We start from the raw sequence: 15264 nt of genomic DNA, 5'->3' as shown, positions 1-15264 counted from the left end.
CCCCGAAGCTCGCCCTCCCCCCTCCCCGCCGCCAGATCTCGCCGGGGCTCTCCCCTCGGCGCACGGGCACCTACTTTTGGGCAGTTTCCTCGCGCGCGCCTTGGATCTCATCTTGCCGGCGGAGTGGATCCCTCCTTGAACCCGCAGCAGCTCTGCCGCGCTATCTTCATCTCCTCAGCATTGTCAGTTTGGACACCTTCGCACATGCGCACAGAGCATTCAATCTGACACCCTCTCCGGGGCCAAAAAAACTTTGCAGTGTATTCATCACCATCAGGGGTTGGGGAGCGCGTGTGAGTGTGTGCGCGCTTTCCCCCGCGTCTTCCCCCACCCGCTCCCTGTTCTGGTCCTATCCTTCTCTTCAGATCACTTATCTCTCCCCCTCCTCCTCCCGCGGCACCATCGCCGGCTCCCCCCCTTCCTTGATCTGCCCCTTTAAGAAAAGCAACGTCTCTCTTCCAAACCCTTTCCAAGCTGCCCTTCCCTGTGGACAATATTTAAAGATGGACCATCCCGAAAGAGGTGACTTTGCCTTTTTTTTTTTTTTTTGCTTCTCGTTCTGATAATTCAAAGTTATGTCTTGAGGGGGGAGCCGGTGAATCGCTGCCCTGCGCAGAGACATTTCTCCCTTCCTCGCTGTTCTTTCTCCACTCTCGGGATCCTTCCCTCCCTCCCCTTTCTGCAGCCCGCGCTTCTGCATGCTTACTCGCAAGTAAACCCCTGCCTCACTCTAGAGCCCTGACTTGCCATTGAACTAGGGACGGGGCGCGCAGCGCTGGCCCCGTTTTATGGGGAAGCCGATTCTTTGGCTAGGCAGCACAGAAGGCTCACCAGGTAGGCGCGCCGGGGCGAACCGCGGAAAGCTACGCGGTTGATTTCGGAAACAAGAGCCGCTGAGTCCGACCGAGTTTACTCCTCAGCAATTGTGCCTTAGAAATGCAAAGAGCAGCGGGATCCACAGACAGGAAGTTCCTGGCTTATGCATTTGGGGAGGGAATCATTTGGCTATGCCCCGCTGTCATTTAAAAAGGTGGAAGCGCTAAACTCAAGCGCATTTTTAAAGGGTTATAATAAAGAGTTCTCCATTTTTGCTCTCCCCTCCATACGAAAACGACCATCTTTCCTAACGATTTAGAGGGTCCAGGCTGTTCTCTAATTCCTCTCCCCTTTTCCAATAAAATGCACGTTCATTGATGGATGGATTGATTGATCTATTTGTGTATGGGTATTGCTTTTCGCCTCGCCACCCCCTCTTGCTCCAAATAACTCTGTCTTTTCCTTATCCCGAGTATTTATTAAATACTGAACTGATGGGCAACACTTCCCGGCTGCGATCCTCTCCTGAACCCCAGCCTGGCTTACTCTGAAGTAAGCCTTCGCCTCGCCGAAAGGGACTTGGTCCTGAGCGCGCGGGCATCGCAGTTCGTGCTGCACTTTCGAGGGGACCTGAGTCCCAGGTAAGTAACTCCCACCGGGTCGCTGCTGATGCGGTCCGACTCGGAGAGGGACTGGGGAGCACGTGTGAACACTCGACTCGGCTCCTGAACTCGGGTGAAATGGGGGCGCAGCTGTACTGAACTGAGCGGCCAGGGCGCGTAGGCGCACGGAACTCACCGATCGCGGGGCTTGGTCGTTCCCTTTTCTTCCCCGCTCTCCCAACGACTTCATTTTCCCCTTTCCTGGTTTCTATCCTGGCCCCATAGAACGACAAATTTGAGGAGCTCCTATCCCCCAAAAAGCAAAAGCCCACCTAGCAGCCCTCTGGTCTTATCATGCCTTCTTTCCATCGAGAGACTAAAAACTCCTTTCTCTTGTCCCGATAACATTCTCTGTTCTAAGAAACTTCACCTGCCACGCTTCCTACATTTCTAACGTTTTCTCCTCTCACCCCTTCCTTCCCTGGCTAATTCCATAATGGCCTTTGCACCTGAATGTTGTGGACTCTCGCTTTTTACAGGTCTGGGGACTTGCTATAAAAAGATTCAAGGAGGTAAGTTTCTTTGTCAGGACTGGGGTGCTTTAAGTAAATAGAAATATGAACGGCTTATTTTGTTGTTGCTTTGTTTTGCTTTTTTAAAAAACTTCATGATTGGTGGTAAACACCTACTGGGAAGAGATGAAATGTGAAGCGGGTATATCCTGAATTTAGTAGGATCTCCTTCAAATGGAGACCCCCGAGAATAGGCGCCAGGTTAACTAAGAAGGGTGCCTTGGAGATTCAAATCACACATTTGCAGTGGGATTAAGAGAAAGAACCAGCAAAAGACTGTCTCATAAGGCGTTAAAAAAACTGTATTTATTTTTAAGAAGAGGGAAGGAGAGAAGGAAGGACTGGGGGTGTTCCCACTCCGAAAAAGTGGGGGCTGGCAGGTGGGGGGGGACTACGGACAGAAGAAGAACGAGTGGAATTTTTTCCAACACTCTCTCAGTATGCATAAAAAAAATTCAGACAGTTTTATGAATTTAGTCTTTTTATGGACTAGCTTTTAAAAGGAGGTTTTAATTCTCTAGAAAACCCGCTGGTGGCAAGGTGGTAAAGCTACTCCGTAATCTGTACCCCAATAATCTTAACACCTTCTGAGTGCATCCTATTTATGCAAGAGTAAAACCACTGTATTCAATAGGGCTTCTTATACCTGCTAGATTGCGTCTAAAGTTGTAGCCTTAATCAGATTATAAAATTTCTTATGAACAAGATCCCTACTGCAGGCAACATATCCATTTTCACATGGTTTAAATGAAACCGATAATTTAGCAAGGTTTAAAGATGGTGAGAGAAAAGCCAGAAACAGACAAACAAAATGGTTCTTTGCAAATGAATTCACAAAGGGAATTGGTTTTAAATGAAGGCTAGTGAAAAAGAAGCAAATCTTGGTTTTCCCCAGAACTGTTTCTAAACGCAATTCAATTTAGGCTTGAATTCGGATTGGAAATGGCAAGGTTTTCACATTCAGAAATATACATTGGGAATTGGAAGGCAGATTTTCAGCTTAGCAGAGGAGAAATACCTTCCCCCTTCTCATCAGGAAGGTCGAGTTTCTCAAAATGAAAATGTTCTTACCTTACAACTGCGGTGTACAGATGAATTCATGGCCTCAGTTTATACCGGTTTTAGCATGGGCCCTCATTATTTCCTAGAAATAAAATTAGGAGATTAGGAGTTGTAGGCAAAGCTGCAAACTGAGGTATATAGGAATGTAAAGGACTCCTAGCTAACCACCGCGGGGCTGGGAAAATGTTGGAACTCAGCAGAGCTGCTTCTCCGCAGAGGATGGGGTCAGTAAAAAGTCAGCACCACAGAAGGATAGCCCGCTGTCGCATAGAGGCAGCAAACAGCTCTCTGCCCCGAGGAAGCTACATTCTCTTTCTCTTTCCTGTTCATTGATATTCCGGATTAATGTGTTTTCTCTCAGGGTGGGGAACCAATCCATTGAAATCCAACCGGATCAAATGGGTCTTACTTTCAAGTAAACATGCACAGGATCCAGCTGCGGGGGAATTCCCGAGAAGCGGTTACCCATTGAAAGCAATCGGAGCCCAGGGTGAATGGAGCGAACTGAAGGAAGCAGGGGACCAGAGAATGTGGCTGCAGTTTGAGGAAGCAAGCATCTCAAGGCCTCTGGAATTTACTCATGAGTAAATATGCTCCTCACGGCCTCGGGCATCCTGCAATTCGATCCTATGCATGTTTATTCTGAAGGTAAGACGGGAGTGCAACGGGATTGGGACCGTAACCTTAAATGCTTGCGTTTTATCAGGCTTGTGTTCAAGGGTGAATTAGACTGGAGTCACGTAGGCCTGCAAGGGGGAAGAATTATTGCTGCCACGAGTAATACTCTGTGCTCCCAGAGGCCCTGTGGGTTGTTGCATCGGGCAAAAGGAAAGAGTAGGCTGCGATTATTACGAGCGCTTGGTGAGTGCTTGGGTTCCCGGCCCAGCGCTTTCACCACTAGGACACACTGCCCTGCCCCAGGAGCCTAGGGAGCTTTTCAAAACCTTTTCAAGGGACAAGCCCGGAAGTTATTATCACCTTGCTAATAATCACACCGAAACTTGCATACACCCCCTAAGTGTTGCTTGCTATTTACAAAGCTCTCTTTCTAGCAAGGGACGAGGCAGGTCGGTCGCCCTTGTGGGGCTGCGCCCGGTGTCCAGGCGGGGCCCCCGAGCGGGGAGGGGAAGAAACGTCAGAGACCCGGGCAGGAGCGGCCCGCCGCCTCCAAGGAATGACAAGAGAGGAAATGGCGCAATTTGTCTGCGAACCTTTGGCCAATCTCACCCCCCCCGCCCCCAACGCACACGCTCGCTCCCCAACCGGGCGCACCAGGGTCCGTTGCACCAGTCACGTGTGAAAGACCTAAACCGAAGCCAGGTTTGAAGGCGATCTATCATGTGAGCTTTTCTAGCCAAAATCGCAAACGGGTAGCCCTTAGCAGCAGCCTGCGCTGAGAACGGAGAATCGGTTGGCCTAGTTAGCGTTGGCCCCGGGAATCACCGCGGCCACCCAAGCGAACGGGGCTGAAATGCGGAGTATGTCAAAGGGCCGCTCGTACAGGGGTCTGTTCTGAAGGGCAGCCAGTTGTAGAATACACGCGTCTAGGTTCGGCCGGTTTTAGGGATGCCCACGTCGGTTCCTATTTGCCCCCATCCCTGAAACTGCCTGCGTGCCCGGGTTAGTTTCCTTGTCCCTCTCCGCCTGATCTACCTCGCAGGGCTGTTGGGAGCAGAGCATCAGGTCGACTGTTGAGTTCTTCGCAGGAAAGGAGGGCTAGAAACAGAATCAAAAGGCAGGGGATTCACTACCTGCGCTTAGAGCGATTTTTAATCAAGTTCTCAGATGCACCTTGGAATAAAGCTCCATTGGAGCCGCTGGGGAGTTGCCTTTCTGGCCAGCCCGCCTCCGGTGTGTCCTGAAACGCCCGAGCCGTGCACAGGCTGAGAAGCCCCGTCGATTCCGAGGGGGAAGACTTGCGAGCGCCAGCACGGAACGGACCTTGCGGCAGTGCGGAAAATGACCGCCCAGCCGTTTTGAAATCAGACGCTCGCGATTAACGCAGGAGCTTAGATATAAGCAAGGCTTGCTTCGGAGGGGACAGGCGAGAGCTTTGGGTGCGCTTCTGCTTTCACTGCTGCGCGCTATTTCTCCCCCTCTGGCCAACTCCCCCTCCCCTTTGGAAAGGATCCAAATTGTGGCCCCAGATTTGGCCGATCGTGACCCAGGAATAAGTCCCACGGGGTTCGAGGGTGGCTGGTGCTCCCCAGCAGCGACAGTCGCCTCCCCAAGCCAGACTCGGAGGGGAGGGGAGGGGGGCTGCCAGCCTCGAGCGTGCGCGCGGCCGTTCTCCTCGGGAGTAAGGGCCCGGAGGAGTGCGCCTGGACGCTAAGCCACGTGGGGATCTCCCAGGGAGAGAGCCGCGGGCCGAGCGAGGCCCTTGACTCGGAGGAAAGGCTGTGGGGTTCAATGAGCTGCTCCTGCAAAAATTGCAGCTTTAATTAGGGATTTAATGGGAGGAAGGATGACCCCCGCTGAAGTTGGGGGCGTAAGAAAGATAGGGCGTTATCCATCCATTTCTTTGGCAGGAAGTATGGAAAGGGACAAGCGAATCAGCTTTTGTTGAAGCGGGTCTCTCTTCAGCATCTCCAGTAGGAACCGTCTTTCGAAGTGTGCAGCGTGGGGGTGGGGCAGGGGGAAAGAAAGGTCTTTAAATTTGCACCCTGGCAGTTCAAGGCGGAAAGACTTGAAAGGCAGAAGTGGCCGGTAGAAGGAAGGGGAAGCGTGGGGTTTCACAAGCAGGTTTGCTTCGGAACAGATGGGAGTCCGGAGTCTGCCAGGGTACTCGCGCTCCTCGAGGTTTTAAAAACAACATCTGGTTGCAATCTATGGGCTGGATCCAGACCTTGTCCTGTTTCAAGACGACCTGCTGAAATCAGCGGGACTTACGTTTAAGTCATGCCTCGCTTAAGCCGTGGTGTTGCCACTGCAAGCAAGAGTCAGCCTGGATCCGGCCCATGTATTCGGGGGCTGTCCCAGTCCCCGTGCACTGGCACCAGTGGGTCTATCCAGCTGGGCTCAGGCGCAACCCCCTCCCAATGCAGTGGGACTTAGTCCGCGGGAGCCCCCCGGGACCTGCGCCCAGCGCCACCAACAGAGTCAGATCTCCTCGGAAGCTTGGACAGGCCGGTTACTTCCGAGGAGTGGTCAAGGCCATACAGGAGGAACCCGGAGTCGATCCGGAGGGACCACCTTGGCGACGCAGATGCGCTCGCGTCGCAGAAGCCTTGGGTTCGTTTTCACCTGCCCCGAGACTGCCAGAGCACTGGCACGAGAGTGCGGTGTTCGCGGAAAGGAAAGGAAAGGGCTCTGATTATCTCCCCCCCACCCCGCCCCGCGCCACCACACACACACACACACACACAACCAAACCCGAAATGTGTAGTATAGACAAGTCACCAGGGAGTTCCTCCACAGCTTGTATACGAAGCAACTAGATGCGCCACGGAAAGCGAAAACAGAAAGGGAAAGAAAGGGACCCCCCCCCCCCCCGCCCAACACACACACACACCCACACGGAACATGCTGTTTGTGCGGTCTCTAAATGGGCAGCCCCCCCAGTCTTGCTTGAGCACTTACTCCAGATTGGAGAACGACCCGGAACTCACCTGGGAGGGCTCCGTTTTTCCGTCCATACCTGGACACAGCAGCCTTCCACAGCCGTCTTCATGCCTTGGACTACAACTCCCCAGCCACCGATGGGAGTTGCACTCCAGGGCAACCGGAGGGCGCCAAGTCAGGGAAGGCTGCTGCAGGGGGAGATGAGGGAGGCAGCCCAAACCTGACGGAGCCGAGTTTCGTTGAGCGCCACCTCGGAGCCGTATCGCTCTGGCCAGGTGTTTGCCCGACAAAGATGTTTCCACCAAATTATCATCTGCAGTCAATGCGATGAGTGGATTCATGTCATCTCTTATCCTTCCGTGCATGACTGAGGGGAGGGGCATCCCAGATAGACGCGTTGTCAAGAGGACTAGAAACTTACCTTTTAAAAAGTTAAGTTTAGGTTCTAAGGAAGTTTCTTAGGGGAACGAAAGGTGGGATGGGCACTTCTTAAATAAATGAACACACATAGAACCTTCAACAAAGGGGAAGGGGAAACAAATAATATTTTGGGTGAAGATTACTTTTGCTGGTGAGGGTGTTAGGGCTTCTTTTCTGCTTTTCCAAATCGGTATCATTATTACTATATTTATACCCTGCTTTTCTTCCTCTTGTAAGGAACCCAATGGGGCTTAGCAGGTTCTCCTCTTCATCGTATCTTCACAACAACCCTGTGAGGTAGGTTAGGTGAGAGCATACAACTGCCCCCAAGGCGCCCAGAGAGCTTCACAGCTGTGTGGGGGACTAGAAGTCGAATCTCCCTAGTCCCAGCCTGGATCTCCAACCACTATAGACCACTGTCTCTCAGCTGCAACTGGCAAAAACTACACCCTGGGCATGCTTGCAGGATTGCCTTAATGTGGGATGCCAGAGCCCCCTGCAGCGGATTGGGGGTGGGCGTCGGAATCGCAATTAAGCGCCGCGCCCACGCGCACCTAACCATCAAATCTGCTCCAATCCAAGCGACTCCTCGGTGGCCCTTTGAGTCTGATGGGCAAAATTTAGACTGCCTCCCCAAGATCACAGGAATTCTGATCCGAGCCCACCCGTTCCCCTACTACCCCAACTGAGTACAGTGGGCCTTATTTCCGCATAAGCTTAGACACAGAAAACATGCCTCTGGCCTTCCATTCTAATAATTCCCGCACTTAAATCGTGCTATCAAAGCCAAAGAGAAACTGAAATGACGAGGCTCAGCAGGAAGAAGAAACCCCGAATAGTCCTTGCAACCTTTCCTAAGCAGCCCCAAAAGGTAATCCCGAAGTATGTTCTCTGAACCAAGTCCACGTGGACCAGATCCACTACAGTTCCCCGCAGAAACCTCTTTGGGACTAAAACCCCGGACTCTGTTTAAGCGCATGTATGGGCGACACAGTGCTCGCAAGGTCTTCCTTAGACCACTCCAGGAGACTCACTAAGGCTGCAAACCTATAAACAGTCTCCTGAGAGTAACTTACGAGTAGATATGCAGAGTATTCTACTGTAAACAAAACGCATGTCTTGTGTTTCGCTTTTTCTTGCTTTGCATTATATTTGAAGCTACATCAAAGCAAATGCTTGTGTAGAAATTCTGGCATTTGAGTTCTTAGAATCTGAGCAGCTTAAAATAGTTGGGGTTTTATGGTCAAATCGGGAGTTCTTGAGCCACTGTTCAAAAATAAATAAATGCCCTTTTCTGAGGAGGATTTGATCACGCAAGCATTTGAATCTGGCCATTCACAGATCCGCAGGGCAAGATTAGGACGGGGCTTAATTCTGCCTTCAAAAGTGTCTACAGTGCCTCCACACACCACTTCTGGATGGAAAAATCCATCTGATACCCCATTTTCCTGGAAATATGTCTGCTCTGCTTCTTATTTATTAAGCTGTTTAAGTGATCAGCCAGGGAGGAAACGTACTTGAAATCCTTTTTCTAACCTGAGGCTCAACTGGCCAAAGGGTAAGGGTGCGAAGCAGGCGCGAGGGGGCAGCTGGAGGCAGGAGAGAAAAAATTGGTCAGGACAGCTGCAGCTACCGGCTGAAGGTGAAAATGGCAACCTTCTTTCTCCTCCGTCCAAAAAGATCATGGGTACAAATAACTTGTTTTGCCTTCTCAGTCGTGCTTTTTGACAGTTCCTGCGGGGTGTTTTTGCCAGATAAGTTTCTCTGGGCCAAGATTTCCCCTTTTGCGTACAGAAGACAAATGTAAATAGGCAAAGACCACAAAGGTAAGGATCTTTCACTGCCTGCAAGCCCACAATTCATGAGGGCAGATCAAAATTAGACAGGATATGTTCTGCTGAAATACAGAGATCCAAGTAATTCACTTTAATTTCTATTGTGCACCACAAGACACAGCATAGTTGCTGATAACAAAAATTAAGATGAATTACAATTAAAAATTCCACTAACATGGGCCTGTTCATCAGGGTAAGAATAGAACAGCTCTTTTACTTATCCATCACAAAATAATGTTATTTTTGCTGCACTGTCTTTATATTATCCTGATTTCCAGTTCTGCTTCTTTTATATGGGGAGTGATCCAGAAAAACATCAACTTAGTTTAAGGTCTGTAAGCTCCATTGATTGAAGTGAAATTTACTTTAGCATAAAATGCAATGGGATTATTTTTTATTTCAGTGTTAATACTACAATCCAAAGCTGAACCAAAACCAGACTTCCCAGTTATCTTGCTTAGGACAGAGCTGAGGACAAATTACTTCCCAGTAAGCATATGTAGGATAGAACAGCTTATACATTTTCACCCATTTCCTTTTTATGACTAGCAATCGGATTCCAGAGACGATTCTCCCATTAAAGAAATTTTATTTGGTGTCTGCCTTCCTTTCGCAAAGGACTGTAGTTTGAGCCAATGATTTGCAAAGCCCAACATGTCTTGGAAGAATTGCGAACACTCACAAAGTATTACAGGCATTAATTACTATGAATAATGAGATTAATAACGCTTTGGAGTACGCCCTTTCACGCGTGCAGGGCTGAAGTGAGTAAACGGCGCTTGGTGGTTGCTTTGGACAAGACTCATTCTTGGAAATCGAGTGCGCACCAGACACACAAAACACAAAACGTAAAATCTCAGCATCTAAGAAACTGGAGAGCAAATATGCTCATCCAGTTTGTGCATTGTTGTTTACAAAAACAATCTGTGCCTTCGTGGCACAAATGGATGGCCGCCGCAGTATTTTTTAAAAGAAGAGATGGATCCGTTTTAACGCAGTTCGAAACAAAGGCCAAGTTGGGCGGGTGTTGGGGCGGCGGTGGAAGGTCTTGGCTTAAACTTCCATGGACGGTTAATTATGTTTCCAAAAAACAACCAACGCCGTACAATCACCCCCAAATTCGTTTTATTTCCGAACTGAGCAGTAACCAGTCCGAAGCCTCGAACTGGGCGCTTTGGCATCACCATGTTTATGCTGCCCCTTTTTCCAGGGGCGTTTCGTAAAGACTAAAAGCCCCTTCTGATTTTAAATTTCTTATGCCAGGCTCAAAAACTCCTCTCCCCTGAGCACCCAAAATGTAGAAAGGCCGCCTCACCTTCCTTCCAAGAGGGCTGTTAATGTCGGTAACTTTCTGACCCAGAAGTCAGAAGAAAATACTCCCCAGGTTTTCCCCCCCTCCGTTTTGGTAAGCCAGAAATGCGCTCAGGCAACGAACGCGGGCTTTTGTTTTTGTTTAATTATTTCAAGCATAGAATCGGCAATAATGACCATCATCATCATAATTATTTCATTAGGGTTAGTACCAGCACAACAGAGCAGAAATAGCAGTCTAAAGAATCAAACACCCTTCCCGTTCCGCGGCTGGCGGAAGGCTTTCGAAAATTTATTTCTAGTGGGATGGGGAGGGCAGTCCACCACAACCCCCCCCCCGTTTAATTCCAGTTACAAGCGACAAAAGACGAACCAAACGGGGACTGCTTCCCCCAGCTGGTTTTAAACCGGCATTCATTACAAGACCGAATACTGAAAGCGTGTAACTCAAGCGGGAGCCGTTTTGCCTTCCTGCTAAGCACCAGCGAGTTCGATCGGGTTACTCCCGAGTAGACACGTCCCGGCTGGCAGCCTGAATACTGATGGAGTATCAGGCTATCGCCAACCGGGGCTGAGCCTTTAAAGAAAAGAAACGAAACGAAAGAGGGGATTTGATGGGGGAGAACTGCTTCCTTTCGGAGGGCCGCCTGCAGCGGGATCCGCGCGTGCTTCTTGGGAAGCGGTCCCTTGCCCGTGGCAAAGAGAAGGACTACTCCGAAGGAAGTGCCAGCGCGTGTAAAAAGGAGCAGGCCCCCGGTCCAAGGGTCGCAGGCTTGCATCCCGACAGCCTCCAGGCCAGACAGGCTTACTCGGAAGTAAGCCCTACCGTGCGCCACGAAGCTTGCGCCTGGGCACGGAAGGACTGCGGCTTCGGAGCGCTGCGGGGCAAGAAAACCCGGAGCGATTAAAAGAGAAGTGCGTTCAGGGAGTCCCAAGAGAGCCATTCGTCCCCGCGAGGCGAGCTCTTAAAACAAGGAGGCGACGGTCCTCTTTTAATTCGGATTAACACCTCTCGCCAACAAGCAGCGCTGGAATTTGAACTCGCGGCGGTTCCAGCAAGTGCGGGGCCAGGCGCAGCTTGGCGTTTGGGCCCCCCAACCTCCTGGTGGGGAGCCGCCCGAAGTCCCTCCTTTGCCCCCACGCCCCCCCCCCCAGTTGACCGTTCCCTGCCAGGTTGCGCCTGGATAATTATTAGCCATTAATTGGGTTCAAGACCTTTTTTTAACCGGCGGTGTGAGGGGGCGAAGGAGAAGTGGGCAGCCCAAGATCTCACCAGAAGAGGCCTGAAAGCTGCCAAAGGCTTGGGGGGGGGGGGGCAGGGGGGGGGGGAGGAGAAAGCCCATCTCGGAGTCGATGGGGCAACGCCAGGATCCAATGTCCCCCCTGAGGGCGAAGCAAAGGCATTAAGGCAGGGGAAATGATTAGGCGCAAAGGGGTAGGAACTTAAGGCCGATTTCTTTCCAAAGGAAGGTGTTTCTCTCTCTCCGGGTTTTGGCATGCCAGGAGTTTACTGGAAGAGCCTGGCCGGAGGGCTTGGAGAACGAAGGCGTTTGGAGCTATAAAATCGAGTACCCTTTCAAGGAAAGATGCTTGGGAGAAAAGCTTTGCTGAGCAGCTTTGGCAGGGGGATAGCAGTGCTCTCTAGGGGTGGCAAGGAAAGGATAGGGCGTCCCCAGGAGCTCTTTGCAGCCACTCACCAAGGATGTCTCCCCCCCCACCAGGACAGGCACGAAATAGCCCCCTCCTTGTCTAAGCCAGCCTTCCCAACCTGCTGACCCTGGATCTCTGGGACTGTAACACCCAGCATCCCCAGCAGGGAAAATTGGGCACTGTGCAGGACTGCACCTGATTGGGTGGGCTGCCCTAAATTATTGCTGAAATGAAGCAAGTTCGGAATACATCCATCTGCAGAGATCCCCAAGTTATTTTGGCTTTTAAGAGTTAAGAGCACTGAATTGCACTTGGAAGCAAATCAGAAGGCAGTGAAGGATTATTTTAACCCTAGCGCACCCTGGTTATGGCAGAAGTTTTCCTACAGCCCCTAACTAGAGTGAAGGAGATACATAGCCACAGGCCAACAGACCTGCTGAGCTAGAAGAAAATACTGCACCCGTTTTTCTTACAAAATGAAGGCAAAAGGCCAAGAAACACAAGACACACATCTGATTTGCAATGGTGCAATACAGAACGTGCGTTCATTTCAGAGAGAAACAAATGAAAATCCAGTCCTCGTGGGCGTGACCCACATCTGACCAGGAACCATCTGGCAGTACAAAAGCCCAGTCAGATCAATAATATGAACAAGCATAACTGGGCCGGCTTGTAAAGTGAGGTTTTCAACAGAACGCCAACCAAATGACCTCTGCTAGTCCGTGTTGAAGTTTCATCTTGACTGTGCTTTGCCGGGACAACAAGCTTCTATACCTCTGATATGGCGTTCAGTGGTACCCAAGATCTGGCATCCTACCCCATAACTGGGCTGTATCTGAGCTCACGTGTTGCCCCTTAAAGAAAGCTTGGCAACAGCCAAGTATCTGGAGAGTTTAGTCCCATGCACCTGCTTCCTCTCTTAGCCAGTCACAGACACCCCACAGGTTGGAAAAAAACACGATTCATGGGGGAAAAGAATGCACTGCTACAGCAAGAATAGGCCTCTGGTAGGCCAACGTTCTAGGCCTCCTGCAGGACTAGAAATGGATCCAGAAACGGTTCCTGCAGGCAAAGACGTTAATCCAGAAACATTCCAGCATAGGAGTGAGTGAGGTTTATTCCACCAGCTCATACGTGTGGGAGCGTACACCGCGACTCCGCTGCACCAAGTGAACTAAACTATACTCCACTTCTGCTACACATGAATTGCAATATTGATATGCTGATACAGAGAAAATTGAATTCCAATTCTCTGGAGCAGAGAAGACTGGCTCAGACTGGACAACCCCCCTGCTCTAATACATTTGACCTTGGCTTGGACAGTTTGTCCCTTCCCCTAATTTCTCTTCTGTACATCCTCCCTTCTTTGGGTTGCTTCAATCCATTTTGCTGCATGACTTTATATTTTCTAATTATAATAGCTATTTGCTTCATCAGTATGGAATGGACTGCATCTCTTACCTTTCCGGCCTGCTAAAGGAATCCCATGTTTGCTTCAGAAATAGGTGGCCTTCTGCCAGTTGACAATGGGGTATAAACTGGGAAAACACTTATATGCACTGCATATTATGTGACATAGTGATTAGATTGTTGGACCGCAGCTCAGAAGAACCAAGCTCAAGCCCCTGCTAGGCCACAAAGTTCATGAGGTGACTTAGGAACAATTGTTTCCTCTCTGCCTAACCTATCTCACAGGGTTGTTGCGAGGATAAATGAAGAGGAAAATCTGGCAAACCAGCTTGAGTTCCTTCCAAGATGAAAAAAAGATAGCCCATGTGCATCACACAGCAAATAATTTATTTTTATTTACTTAGAATTTGTGTATGCTGTCCCATCATATAGCCTCAGGATAGCTTACATAACCTAATAATCCAAGAAACACCCATGCCATGACTGGAGAAGGCTTCACTCCAGTTGATGCTCCACCAACATTGTTTCTAGAGCAGAAAGGCTCAAACAGGAGGGATACAGGGGCCGGGGGGAGTCCAGACTCCATTTCTCCTACAACACCACCCACTCCAACAATAACATTACTGGACAGAATCAGCCAACCGTGCGCCAAAAGTTATGATGCATTTATATTTCCCTTAATAACAACGAGAAGAGCCGAGCTTCAAAATAGAATAGAAAAACAGAAGGCACACAGCCTATCTCTATTCCACCCCAGCTCACTGGAGCTGAGAAGCGTGGAGAAGGAATAGGTCCCTTGCCTTGAAATCTCTACATCCACCCGCTTAGGATGGGTCTACCAAACTTCCATACATGACTAGATAGCATAGCACTGAGAGTTGCATCCAAACCCACCAACTCTACCTGGTTTTTCCTCACACAGCAATTCCATAACACCTTAAACTAAGCTGAAGACAAGTGTAGCTTCTTCCTGAACTAGAAAAGACCCAGCCTTTCTCTACAGAAAATATGTTCCAACCCGCACCATGAAAGGAAAAGACAGTATTATAAATGCCCCACCCTATCTTCCTATCTCTCCATCCATCCAGGATGAATTCAAGCGTCTTAAAATTTCAAGGAACTCTCTATCAAGGCAAAATACTATATCACATTGACAAAAACAATCTTATTTAAAATAGCAGCAGTTTCTCTATAACTCAGATACATAGAATAAAAAGTAAAATGACTTAAAACATGCAGCAATGTAGAAAACCAACATTTCAAATATTTCAAAATGTACTTACTGTTGCTAAAGCTTCCAAGCAACCTTCAAGTATTATCTCCCAACCAGAAAACTCAACAATGCTAACTTCTCTGTATGGAAAAAGACCTCTCCCTTACCCAGGTGTTTCTGGCTAAGTATAACATGAGTATCTCATTAAAGAGACAGTGCACACAAATGTCAGAACCAATCCTGTTACAACTTACTACTCTAGTAAGATGAAACAACCCAATATTTGGAGATTGTAAATCAAATATTCTATGAAATAATAAAATCATCCAATTTTATCCAGCACTAGGAACACTCCTATTCGAAGCAGTGCTGGTGCACCAGACTCCAACAGCTTGAAGGGCTGGAATACCAACATATCCAGTGAAACAAGGTGGCAACTCCTCTCTTCCAAAATACACTTCCTAAGTATGAAAGGACAGAGGATACATACTTCCATTTAGCCAAGTCGGGGTCCCCAGGCCAGCCTGAGAATCCAGAGCACCCTAATAACTTATTTTAAGTGCAACCTCCCATTGCTGGGCTAAAGCCCCAAATGCCCCCCCCCCCCACACTCTTCCTAGTCTTCATTTGGTAAACAACCTCAGACAACAACAACCCCAAAATACAAAGATTCCATTTCATGTATTTTGTTGTAGATTTTGTGTCCTGTGCTTATCTGGGTACCTAAGCAGAAGGGCTGGTCTGAAAACTCATGAGTAAAGGAGTGCTTTTGAGCAAGGGTCTACTCATGAGGAGGCACTGATGAGGGACAG

General features: G+C 49.3%; 1 protein-coding gene across 3 annotated transcripts in view; it reads right to left on the bottom strand.

Annotated features, from left to right (window-relative positions):
• The window catches only part of PRDM16 (PR/SET domain 16), a 473609-nt gene extending 473414 nt beyond the window's left edge, over window positions 1-195 (bottom strand). For all 3 annotated transcript variants that reach the window (XM_044445479.1, XM_044445481.1, XM_044445480.1), the window contains exon 1: window positions 75-195. In XM_044445479.1, coding sequence (XP_044301414.1) covers window positions 75-111 — 37 coding nt within the window. In that variant the 5' untranslated portion in view covers window positions 112-195. The remainder of the gene's footprint in view (window positions 1-74) is intronic.
• Between the last annotated feature and the right edge of the window lie 15069 nt (window positions 196-15264).

This window comes from Varanus komodoensis, unplaced genomic scaffold (assembly GCF_004798865.1).
Source record: "Varanus komodoensis strain SLA01 unplaced genomic scaffold, ASM479886v1 scaffold48, whole genome shotgun sequence".
Lineage (NCBI taxonomy): Eukaryota > Metazoa > Chordata > Lepidosauria > Squamata > Varanidae > Varanus > Varanus komodoensis.
The sequence above is the reverse complement of the archived record's forward strand: the minus strand, read 5'-3'. Positions and strand labels throughout refer to the sequence as shown.